This window comes from Microplitis demolitor, chromosome 4, assembly GCF_026212275.2.
Source record: "Microplitis demolitor isolate Queensland-Clemson2020A chromosome 4, iyMicDemo2.1a, whole genome shotgun sequence".
Lineage (NCBI taxonomy): Eukaryota > Metazoa > Arthropoda > Insecta > Hymenoptera > Braconidae > Microplitis > Microplitis demolitor.
In genome coordinates this window covers 10,712,417-10,726,162 of record NC_068548.1, presented here as the reverse complement: position 1 = coordinate 10,726,162, position 13,746 = coordinate 10,712,417, and the positions used below count along the sequence as shown (strand labels likewise).

Genomic DNA, 13,746 nt, shown 5'->3' with positions numbered 1-13,746 from the left:
GTTCTAGTTAATTGTTAAACCTAATCATTCATAAATTATATAAAACAAAGTCTAAAACTAGAATTAATTAATTGTTAATAATTGATTATAAATACTGCTGAGATTATTTACATCTAATCTGAAATTTACCGTGACATTAATTTTTATAAAACACATTTCAATAATATTTCTCATAATCCAATTCTGTTCTCCGCCAACTATTGCAATATCTTCGAATTTCAAATTATATCCAGTATCAAAATGGTGAGGACTTAAAGCTGTTTTATTTTCTTTGATAATATTAATATTTTTACAATCATTTTTATGTTGAGCTATTCTTTTCTTTAACTTTTGTTTTGTTTAACGTATGAAAGAACTTTATCCGAAAGATATCGTCAATAATTTAAAATATAGTTATAATTTACAATCGGAGGTACATCAGTTTACAAAACAAATAGAAAAAAATTTTTAATTCATTTCAGAATAATATTTTAAATATAGATATAAAAATAACGACATGGAAATTGAATAAATTAGAAAAATTGAATATTGAAATGCACACTAGGTTGAAAAATATCGGTTGGCCAAATACTTACATCAAGTAATATCTCCAGTGATTTCTACATTTAAATACAGAGTAAAGAACTATTTTGAGTTTGTTGTATTATAGACAATTAGATGGTTCCAGCATGGGTAATCCTCCAAGTCCAACATTGGCTAGTATCGTTACGAACCACGTGATCTCTGGGGTCATAAATACTCTGGACTTTGAATTATGGTTTGTTAAAATGATACTAGAATAGCTTTTCCGAGTAACAAAACACAGGACGTATTAAAAGTATTTAATAGATTTAATGATAAAACTCAATTTACAGTGGAATGTGGGAATAATTCAATGATTCCATTCTTAGATCTGATGATTCTGGGGTCTCCAGATAGTAAATTAAAAACCAATTGATTTGTAAAACTAACCAGTTCGGGAAGAATATTAAAATATTGGTCGAACCACCCAATGACACTTTAAAAGCAAAGTGTTTGATTATTTCTTAAATCTAGATAATTAGTCTGAACTTTATTCTGCTCAAGGTTGAGCCTCTTTATTACTGTCTTAAAATTATTGGTTGAATTAAAAAGATTCTAATCAAATCAAATCAAGTGAGCTCTGTCACACTGTATTCCTATGTTAATATTTTAGTTTTTACGTTATCTTGTATTACTTTATTGCATCTTAAATATCTACCGTACCATTGAAAACAATTACCTACGTCTATGACCATATTATGTCCTCACGTTTATAGCCTTATATGTTTATTCGTATGTAATCAATTTGCAATTAAAATTGCCATTTGGCTTGTGCCTTGGCATAAAATAAACAAAATCTAAATCTAAATCTAAATGACACAGAAAATAGGCGTGATTGATGGATTGTTACATCATGTACTCTCTTTAAGTTATCAGGTTTCCCATGCAAATAACCTGAAGAAAGTTGGTTCTTCTTAAAAATGACAATTATCCAACTGGTTTGATTCATAATTTAGTCAACGATTTCGAATTAAAAACAATAACTGCATCTGAGGATAACATGATCATAAAAAAATTTGTGAAATTTCCATTTATTGTTCCTTAATCATTGAAGTTAGACAAATGCTTTAAAGGCGCGAACATCAATCTATCTAGTTGTAATGTTAAGAAAGTACAATCATTATACTCGAGTTTTAAGGATACGATTGAGACTCTAGACCGGAGTAATATTGTGTACAAGATTCCGTGTGAGTGTAACCTATGTTACGTAGGTTAAACAAAACAAAAGTTAAAGAAAAGAATAGCTCAACATAAAAATGATTGTAAAAATATTAATATTATCAAAGAAAATAAAACAGCTTTAAGTCCTCACCATTTTGATACTGGATATAATTTGAAATTCGAAGATATTGCAATAGTTGGCGGAGAACAGAATTGGATTATGAGAAATATTATTGAAATGTGTTTTATAAAAATTAATGTCACGGTAAATTTCAGATTAGATGTAAATAATCTCAGCAGTATTTATAATCAATTATTAACAATTAATTAATTCTAGTTTTAGACTTTGTTTTATATAATTTATGAATGATTAGGTTTAACAATTAACTAGAACTAACGTTAGATAAATTAATATATAAAAATAAATTACTTCGGTTTTTATCAAATTAAAATTTGAACCTTATCTTACTATAGTGATGAGAAAAAATCTCACAGAACAACAATAAATATTTTTTTTTTTAAATATTATACAAGAATAATTAAATATGTGTTGTTATCTAATAGAGCATTGAATTTTAAAGAAATAGAAAAAATATCAAGCATCCATTACATTTGAAATTTTAAAGAAAATTTATATAACATATGAGCGTGAGAGAAAATCTCATAGCGAGAGTGCTGGAGAGTTACAACGTTGTGGCGTAGAGAAAACCTTAAATGTTAAATATTTAGAGTTAAATTAACAGTAATTAATTTGAAGTCAAATTTTTACAATAAGAATGAGTCAGATTATGGCAATGACTTTAATATATAAGGTCTTTCTTCATCGCTTCTATGTATAAGACACTTGAATTATAAAAATAAGATATACAATCTAACCTAATTTATGTTATTATTACAATTCTCATGTGATTGCTCACAAGTTACAATATTGGCCATAAATTCACGACAGGTGGCGTTCAAAACGGTAAAATAAACTAAAGATAAATAAACATTTAGAAAATTAAATTTAAATAGATAAAAAAGTAGATAATATAAAAAATTTATAAAAAAAACAAACAGTAAAAAAATACTTAGGTAATAATTTAAATGGATAAAAAAATATATCGGTAATAAAAATAACAGAAAAATGAAAACTACTCTAAAAAAAAAAATTAGCCAATTAAAACTGAGGATAAAAAAATAGCGCGCATTTTTAAAATCGGCTAACAAAAAATTGGTATAATTATAAATATTGATATATCAAAAAAAACAATATATAAAATACATAATAAAAAAAAACATATGGTAAGCAAAGAAACGGATAATTTAATTTAAGAAAAAAAAAATTTACAAATAAAAAAAAAGATAAATATACATTAATCTATTCGATTAAGCTAATAATTATAAAAAATTGCAAAAACAAAAATTTATAATTATATAAATTGATAAAAAAATTCTGTATAATTAAAAATATAGATGAAAAAAAAAAAAAAATAATTAATTTCCTGAGTAAAAAAAATTGCGGATAAATATAAATGCGCGGTATTTTTTTATCCTCAGTTTTAATTGGCTAATTTTTTTTTTTAGAGTAGTTTTCATTTTTCTGTTATTTTTATTACCAATATATTTTTTTATCCATTTAAATTATTACCTAAGTATTTTTTTACTGTTTGTTTTTTTTTTATAAATTTTTTATATTATCTACTTTTTTATCTATTTAAATTTAATTTTCTAAATGTTTATTTATCTTTAGTTTATTTTACCGATTTGAACGCCACCCGTCGTGAAATTATCGCCAATATTGTACGATTTAATCTTGGGTAGTTCGCGAACGACCTAGGTCGGAAGAGCGCTCCTTTAGGTAAACTATGCGAACTAGTTCATCGATGATCTCGCTCTTAGTTCTTTTTATATTTTTTTTAGCGTCGGTTTTACTAGACACTGGCGCTATGTGACCAACCGAGTTATTTACTTTTTCTGTGCGCGCCTTGATATTTCGAGAGACTATTTATATATTAGATCATTACTTAACGAGACTAGCTGTTGACTAATGATTAATATAAATTATTTAATTTTTTCATTTCTACTTAAGTAAAAGATTTGATGTGTTATAAAAAAATGTCAACTTTAATTGTAATAATTAGCATTTTTTAAGTATTGTAATATAATTACGCATTATACTAGAAACGAGACTAGCTGTTGACTAATTATTAATATAAATTCTTTTATTTTTTCATTCTTATTTAAATAAAAAATTTTATGTTCCATAAATAAACAGAACCTGCAATAATCATAAATATATGTTTTTCTCTATTTATTGTTTTTATTAAATTATTTAAAAAAAGAACTAATGAACTAATAGAGCGAATTAGTTCGCCATTGGATTATGAACTAAATTGAGCGCTCTCAGTGGTGACCGATTAGGCCCAAGACTATTACGATTAGTTTTGATTTTCGTTGCTGAGGAAGTCATAAATAAATGATGAAACGTGAGAATTTATTCAAATTAATTCATTCATTTCCTAGGCCTATTTCCTATGAATTTAATCGATATCGTTAAGTATGGACACGAACATTGAAACAGTAAACTTTGATGTTTAATATTTTTTCTTTAAATTATTTTATCAAGTGTAACCTCAAATTATTTATTTTGTTTTTATCGTTCAATTTAAAAGATTTATTTTTTATTACATATTCAATCATTTAGAAATATTAAATGTATTTACATTAATATTATTTAATAATTGTTAATACTGTATTTTCAAATGCCAAAAAAGAAATTATTATATTTTTGATAACTATTTTTAAAAATATTTTATATTTAATATTAACTAATAAAATAAATCTACCTTTTCAAAACATTTCAAACTCATTTTCATAAAAAATAAATCATGTCATTTACTGTTCTGGTATTGGGTCTTTTGGATATCGTAGAAAATTTTTGATATATATCTTTAATTTAAGCGAAATCAATTAATTTGATTATTCTCAAACAGGTACATGCCTATTTTAAATTATGTGATAAATTATTTTTTTTTATAATCTATTTCAATATTTTTAAAACGATAAATATCAGTCGTATACCCTACGTCGTACCAGTATTGGGACATTTACCTAAGCTCAAGGAACTAATATAAAGTATTATAATTACTCGTCGAAAGTGTAGAACACACTGTTCTTAAAATCATGAAGTATTCAAGTGTATGAGAGATGAAGGCTATTGACTAAGTAATTTTTACAAAATTTGGTTACCTTATCACCCAACTTTGGAATAACTTTGCAATCACAATCTTTTGTGAAGAAAATAATATTCTTCTGTTGTCCATCCTTTGTATAACCAATTAGCCCAGGATCAATACCAGAGATATCTTGAATAACAGTTCCTAATAAATCACTTTCAGTAACAGTTTCAAACTGAACAGTGCCAGAAGGTAAATGTTTGAGTCGAATCGCACTTTGACGATTTGAAAAAAAAGTCGGAGGATCCTATATATTAATCAACTTTGTAGTTGTTTAAGTGAATTTTAAGAATAAATATTGGGGTGCTCCGTTTGGAACATTTTTTTTTGTTTTCTTCCCCATTGACAATCTTGTTCTACATTTTAAAATAAAAATTTAGTTCAATTCCGAGCTTTTGATGTAAATTTTACGAACTGGACCTACGTCGTTGAAGTTTTTCTTTGCTAAAAATATGTAAATATATTTTTTTTTCTTTTTATTGAATAAAACTCAGCCTCATATTAACGTATCTTGTTGCACGGAAAAAAGGAACTGTAATAAATAAAGCTTGATATCTAAATAATTATAATATTTATCGCAATTAATATTCATTCAAATAGTAATATCATGATTTCAATATTTAATAAATAATAATTATAAATCGAATTTTAAATATACAGTTTATTTGGATAAAATTATTATTTAAAAAAATTAAACTTTAAAGATTAACAGCCAAAGCTTAAATATCTGTCGTTTGTAAAATAAGAAATTAAAGTCTCAAATAATGAAAATATAAAGTATACAAAATAATAAATTTAGTTAGATCGTTATTTTGTAAAATCCTTTCAATAAGAAACTTTACCAGAAGTTGTTTTTAAATTTTTAAATTAGTCAACAGTAAAATTTAATGATATAAACAGGAATAAATAAATTTTGACGAATATTTATTATTAAAGCAAATATTAAATATTCTCACTGAAATCAATAAAGATTGACTATGTGAAACTGTACACTGTACTTCGTCAATTTGTAAAAAGTATGTATCAGCCTCAGCAAATTTCATCCAGCGCTATCGTCATCCATTCAAGTACGAAAATAACTTTTAATTCTTATACGCATGTGGTGGCCAAGTGCTCTGTCCCAGGGACTGGACGCTATTCGCGAAAGGTCGGCGGTTCAAGCCCGTGAGCCGGCTGAAATTTTTCTGATGATTTTTCATACAGAAATCCGAACAACTATATACTGTATCGACTAAATCAGTTATTCATAATACAGACAAGGATGCAATCAATTAAATGCACGATGATAAGAAGACAGACAATATGAGAAGGGAAAGGGAGGGGGTCAAATCGTAAGCCCAAATGGAACCTTGTACTACGAGAGCAACGGCAAAAGCCAGAAATATATAATTCAAAATATAAACAAAAATAAAATAGAAAGAAAACCAAAAATAAAAAAAAAAATATGAAACGTTCCTATCGGGAAAAATATATTTTTATTATTTGAAATATTAAAAATTAGGACTCATAAAAAAAATTATTATTATTGTTGCATAAAATAAAATAACGATCGACTATGAGATTATATATATCAACTTGGAGATTTTTATTGAAACTTTAAACTTTATGGTACAAAATTTAATCTTTACTAAAGGCAATCTAAAAAATATCATCCTGCTAATGAAACTATACAAGTCACCCAGATAGCAAAATGACGTCTTGATGAGTTCTGAATGAGTTACTATTTATGATTTTAACGTGTTATCAACATCTCAAAGAAGTCTTTAAGAAGTTCTCAAGATGTCGAATGAGCCATCTAGCGAACTCAGTAAGACATCTTTAAAAAGAATTCTCAAAGAGTTTTTTTTTCTGACTTCGCAAATAAGACTTCACTATGAATTTACCATGACGTCTTTAAAGAGCTCCGAATTTTGACTTCATAAAGAAGTTTAAAAAAGAATACATTTAGACGTCACAAGACTGACGTCTTATTTATGGACTTTTCAAGAACTTTTATTTAAGAGTTCTTAAAAATGATACCTTTACCTCACTCATATATTTTAACCTTATACTTTATAATAACAAAACAAAATTACACCCGGGCGCTGCAGTAATATTTGAAACAATAAAAAGTATTGATAATTCGAGTAAATTTAAACATTTTTTTTTCCGTGTGATTTAAAGTTTAATTTGAAGAGAACTGTATGCTCTCCGAAAAAGCCTGTATGTGCTTAGCGGTACCTTTAATTACAGTCCACGTGTAAGACTTGAAAATTTAATTTCTTATCTTCTTAACTTCTAATCTTCTTAATTTTTTTCTTTTCTTCTTAATTTCTAATCTTCTTAACTTCTTATCACTCACGTCTTAAACACGATTGCACTCGATAGATAAACTACTATTATATAAGCCGAATCTCTAAAATTGATAATTAAAGAGATATATGAACTTAGTCATTTAAAGTAAAAAATGTCCATATTAATAAGGTTAATCTGACTTAATTTATTTGTTAGGTTTCGAGAAACTTAAAAATTAGATTGGAACTTTTTTAGTTTTATTCAAGAGAAAGAAAAAAATCGCGATTGACATACTTTTACTATAGAAAAACTTCAACGCTGTCGTTCTAGTTCTTAAAATTCATATTAAGAGCTTAAAATTGGACTGAATTTTCATTTTAACATGTAGAACCAGATTTTCAATGGGAACCAAAAAAAGAAATGTTCATTTCAAACAGAGCGCCCTACTAAATATATTCAAATAACATCAAGTCAATACTTGTATCACAGTGAATTCTACTTCATCGCCGACAGCTATTTCTCTATCGATATCGAGTACTTCGTTAAAATGGAAAAATAGTCTTGCATCTCGATCAACACAACGAATAAATCCAAAACCATCTTTTAATGCCGCAATTATACCTTGTTCTCGTCTTTCACCAGATACCGTAAAAGACTCTGGTAGTAATGATATTTCTGTAGCTCTTTTTAATTGATCTCTAGTGTCGGTTGCAATTAGAAATTGAACCCAATCACCATGCCTGTGAGCAAAAAATAAACATTTTACAGAATAAAAGTCCACTGAGAATAAAAGTAAAGTAAATTAAATTATAACTCTTAAAATCTATACTTAAGAGTAAAATCGCCCTTTTGATCTTTATCACCAAACGGAATTTCTTCTTCAGAATAATCGGCAGCTCTGTAGCGGATACGTCCTGGTAGTGGATCGTTTTGATGGCGGGCAGCGTTTCCTCTTTCTAACGTTTTTAATACTTGACCTTTTATTATTTCATTACTAATTTCTTCAAAGATAATAGAACCCGGAGGTAATTTACTAATATTACACGCTACTTCTTTTCCCTACAAAAAATTCAATTCGATCAAATACAAAAAATATTGATTTTCATGGTTTGATAAACTTCAATATCTAAGTTTTTGTTTTTATAAGAACATATTATTACATTACGCGTTTGAATAATAAATTCAACATCGTCTCCCAGTTTCAATTCTTCTTTTAATGATTTAGCTTCACTAAAATGAAAAAATATTTCTTTGACTACATCCGCACGTTCAATAAATCCAAAACTTTCTTTCATTGTACATATTACACCACGATAACGAACTGGGTGTGCAGGATTTTCAAGTCTAACGTGACAAGCACCTAAATTTCCTCTGAAAGAAACAATGTAATAATTGTAATGTCTTATTATCGATATGAACGTATGTACACGGAAGAAAACGCAGCTCAAAATTAGTTAATAATTACTTATTATTTATCTAAATCAAAAATTACTATTAGCAAAAAATTCCATGTCTTTATTAATTCTTATGGTTGGCACTGTAAATTTTACGATTTGTAAAAATTATACTACAGATAATTAATAATTGAATAGACAATTATGAAAATCAATAGTTGTTTCACAACGATCATTCTGTAAATAACAACATCCAAAAATCTCTTTGATAATATTTTGAGTTGACTACATTTGTGAGAGTAAACCCTGATTAAGAAATCTAACTCGAAATGATTTGAGATTACACAACTCTTAATTATTTTGAATCATTCCAAATTGTCTGAATTATTTTGCTTTCAAGTATAAATTTTGAAATGAATCATTTTAAATAAAACATAACGAAATATTATTTTCTGATTTGAAATTACTTAAAATAATTTGAACTCTCAAATCATTTCAAATTAAATCAAATTAGAAAATAAAATTGCAATTTCTGGTTCCTTGGACAGTTCAGAATTATTTAAAACAATTTGAACTCTCGAATTATTTCAAATTAAATCAAGAAACCAGTAATATGCGACATTATTTTCTAATTCAATCTAATTTGAAATGATTCGATAGTTTAAATGATTTCAAATAATTCTGAATTGTCCGGAGAACCAGAAATCGCGATATTATTTTCTCATTTAATATAATTTGAAGTGATTTGAAAGTTCAAATCATTTCAAATAATTTTGAATTTTCCGAGGAACCAGTAATTGCGATATTATTTTCTCATTTAATATAATTTGAAATGACTCGAGAGTTCGAATTATCTATCTATATAAATAAAAATTAATTGCTGTTCGTTAGTCTCGCTGAAACTCGAGAACGGCTGAACCGATTTGGCTAATTTTGGTCTTGAATTATTTGTGGAAGTCCACAAAAGGTTTAAAAGTTGAATAAATATGAGTTTAGTATAGTGCCGGATAGTTCAACTGGTAGAGCACTCGGCGCGATACCGACATGGTCTGGGCTCGATTCCCAGTTCGGGCTATCTATATCTTTCTCAATTTCTCTATAAATTGTCTCTTTGAGAAGATTCGCTTGTTTAGGTTTTCACTATCTTAAATTGGTTTTTTATATAGTGGAAACCAATTTAATATAGTGGAAACCTAAACATGCAAACCTTCTCAATAAAACAATTCATAGATAAATTGAGAAAAATATAGGAGGCGTTTCACGCCAAATCGGACACAATTTAGCTTTTGCGACTCGGATTTTTTTGTAACTTTTTTTAGTATAGGTTGAAAGAGGCCTTTAGGATTTTTTTCAAATTTTTTCCCTCAACCGTTTTGGAAATATCAAATTTTTAAAAATGGAGAGATTTTTTTTCAAACGCCTGTAACCTTGCGAAAAGTGGTTTAAACAAAATTTTCAAGGAGTCAAAAAATGTTCGTTTTTAGATATTTTTTGATAAACAATATCAAAACAAATTTTGGAACCACGCTTCTATTGAAATTTTAACTTTTAAGTATAAATTGTCGATTTACAAAAAAACACGTACTGATCGATTTTCCTTATAATTTTTCACAAAAAACTGTCATCTATTCTACAACTTTTCCAGCTATGCTCATAACGGCACAACGGTGGGATTTATTTTTTTATTAGATTTTTTAAATTTCCTATTCCAGTTTTTTTTTAAGAAAAATGTCTTAAAATAATAGCATGCTCAGGATTTACTGTTAATAATTATCTGACAAACAACTATCATTAAAATTTTCTAATTTTATTTCCTCAGAAAAATTATTATTAATTAATTAATTATTATTATTATCAATTAAAATTATTATTTATTGACTAATTAGTAATAATTATTCTATGGAAGAAAATTTGAAAATTTTAATGATAGTTGTTTGTCACATAATTATTAACACAAATCCTGAGCATGCTATTATTTTAAGACATTTTTCTTAAAAAAAAACTGGAATATGAAATTTAAAAAATCTAATAAAAAAATAAATCCCATCGTTGTGCCGTTATGAGCATAGCTGGAAAAGTTGTAGAGTAGATGACAGTTTTTTGTGAAAAATTATGAGGAAAATCGATCAGTACGTGTTTTTTGTAAATCGACAATTTATACTTAAAAGTTAAAATTTCAATAGAAGCGTGGTTCCAAAATTTGTTTTGATATTGTTTATCAAAAAATATCTAAAAACGAACATTTTTTGACTCCTTGAAAATTTTTTTTAAACCACTTTTCGCAAGGTTACAGGCGTTTGAAAAAAAATCTCTCCATTTTTAAAAATTTGATATTTCCAAAACGGTTGAGGGAAAAAATTTGAAAAAAATCCTAAAGGCCTCTTTCAACCTATACTAAAAAAAGTTACAAAAAAATCCGAGTCGCAAAAGCTAAATTGTGTCTGATTTGGCGTGGAACGCTTTATAGACAGCCCGAACTGGGAATCGACCTAAGACCACGTCGGTATCGCGCCGAGTGCTCTACCAGTTGAGCTATCCGGTACTATACTATATTTGATCTATAACTTATTGAGCCACATCATCCATCGTACGGTAATACGCCAATTTAATGTAGTGGAAACCTAAATATACAAACCTTCTCAATAAGACTATTTATAGATAAATTGAGAAAAATATAGATAGCCCGAACTGGGAATCGAGCCCAGACCACGTCGGTATCGCGCCGAGTGCTCTACCAGTTGAGCTATCCGGCATTATAGTATATTCCGTTCATTTTGATCTATAACTTCTTGAGCCACACCGTCCATCGTACGATAATGCACCAATTTTATATAGTGGAAACCGAAACAGAGTTGATTTTTTTATTTTGCTCTACAATCGATTGAGGCAGTACGAAGTCTGCCGTGTCAACTAGTTCTAAATAATTTTGAATTGTCCGAGGAACCAGTAATTGCGATATTATTTTCTAATTCGAAGTTGAGAATTTTTAATTATTTTAAATTATTTCAAATTATAATTTTATGATATAATACAATATGTAATAGTTTAGATTTTTCAAATTAAATTTTTTAATCGGGGCAAACTTGAATATAAAAATTCATTTAAAATAAATTACTATAAGATTTATCATTATTTTTAACCATTTTATAAAACCTAGCAGTTAAAATAGAAAATTTTGGTATAAAGTAGATGATGGTCTAAGATTATATATATATTTTACTTCACAACATTTATAACTATTACTGTAAATATTGTAAAAAGAACTCAAGTATTCTAAGAATTATAATAGCAAATGAAATTTTGTCAAGGTATTGCAGTTTTTAAAATATCGATAATGTAAATTGCTACTTAGCGAATAAAAATTACTATTTGCCATTGAGCAAGATCACGTCAAGTGGACTCCTCCATTTTTCACTTGATCATGGAATTCGAGTTTATACATTTTTTCAGGGAGGAATCCCCATCAACAATTAAACTCCAAAACAGTTTTTTGAAATTTTCATTCTAACAACAATTTTTTTAGCAATAAAAATTTAGCGGACTTTCAATTAAAAAATCAATTACAAAAAAACCGTTGTAGATAATTCAATGAAATTTTGAGGATTTATTGTTTACTATTCATATATTCGAAACAGTAAAACATCTGGAACTTATTTGTTTATTAACATTTAAATAAACAAATTAAAATTTTTATGACCTCCCTCAAATAATGAAAAAAATTTTTTTTTGTCATATTCGCTATTTATTATAGATGAATATTCCGCAAAAAAATTTCACTGCTCGCGATTGGTTCAGCTAGTCTATATTTTTTTATGAGCGAGCACCGCGCTGGGATAGGACGGCGCGTCTTAGCGCACTGTTGACTCAGCTTCAACTCTAGTCATGTTTTAATAAATAAAAGTATTAAGGTAAAGTACCCAGTACTTGAACACTTCTAAAAATGGGACCAGTAGTTGAACAGACTTTTAGAATTGTTATTGTACAAAATCCGTATATACATTATGAGTAATATGCGCATGTTATAATTATTAAATGGTACAGTAATTGATTTCTGTAAGTTGTTCCAATTATAAATAAAAAAAATTATATATTTTTTAACTTTAAAGTTGACATGTCGAGAATAGCCGATAGATGCTATTTTTTGCATAAAAAAGATGCTATACTGTAAGCTGAACAATCAGTAAAAAAAAGACATATCATCATTTTAAGTAAACAAAATTGTACCACCCAATGGAATAGTCTTTTCTAAATACTATATATTTTTTGCATAGACATAAACTAAAGTTTTTATATTAAATTTTAGCGTCTAACTATACCTCCCAATGTTCAAAGCGGTACCCAAAACTTGAACAAGATGGTATTACATGTTCAAGTATTGGGTCCATGTAATTTTCATAGCAGCAGTAGGTGAACAGTGTGAAATGTATTCTAGTACAATAACAAATAATTTAATTTAATTATTTATTTTTTAAAAAAGATATACGAAAATAAAGTATGAGTGATTCATCAACAATTGGTGTAATAATTTCAAGTGATTTCGTGTGAAAACGTATCTATCTCATCAAAATAAATTTTTATTATTTTCTAACCAAAAAAAGTTCACAGCATATAGGTAAGATGAAAATTATGAATACATGGAAAGAAAATTATTGGGATGGTTCCCATAATTATGTGAAATTCTTTCCTATTCTAGTATAGGAATTACGACCATAAATTATGGAAGCAGTTCCCATTATTATAGGAATGTTTCCCATAATAATAGAAATAGTTCCTATAATTATGGGAATGCTACCCATACCATTATAGGAATGGTCACTATAATTATAGGAATGGTTCCTATAACTTATAGGAAGACTTCCTATAATATTATGGGAATCATTTCCATAATATATAGGAACTATTCCTATAAATTATACGATCCATTCCCATAAATTATAGTAACAATTCATATAACATTATAGGAATGGTTCCCATAATAGTATGGGAACGATTCCCATAATATTATAGGAATGGTTCCCATAATGCAATTGGAATATTTCTTATATCATCATGAGAATCATTCCTATAATATTATGGGAATGGTTTCCATATTGATATAGGAACTATTTCCATACAATTATGGAAATGGTTCCCATAAT

At 27.3% G+C, this 13,746-nt stretch overlaps 1 protein-coding gene across 2 annotated transcripts in view; it reads right to left on the bottom strand.

Annotated features, from left to right (window-relative positions):
• Positions 1–13,746, bottom strand: part of LOC103569521 (cold shock domain-containing protein E1) — a 102,260-nt gene that overhangs the window by 62,489 nt on the left and 26,025 nt on the right. For both annotated transcript variants that reach the window (XM_008546859.3, XM_053738658.1), the window contains exons 5-8: positions 8,375–8,585; positions 8,044–8,273; positions 7,693–7,954; positions 4,954–5,187 (exon numbers count right to left, since the gene is read on the bottom strand). In XM_008546859.3, the coding sequence (XP_008545081.1) occupies positions 4,954–5,187; positions 7,693–7,954; positions 8,044–8,273; positions 8,375–8,585 (937 nt within the window). The remainder of the gene's footprint in view (positions 1–4,953; positions 5,188–7,692; positions 7,955–8,043; positions 8,274–8,374; positions 8,586–13,746) is intronic.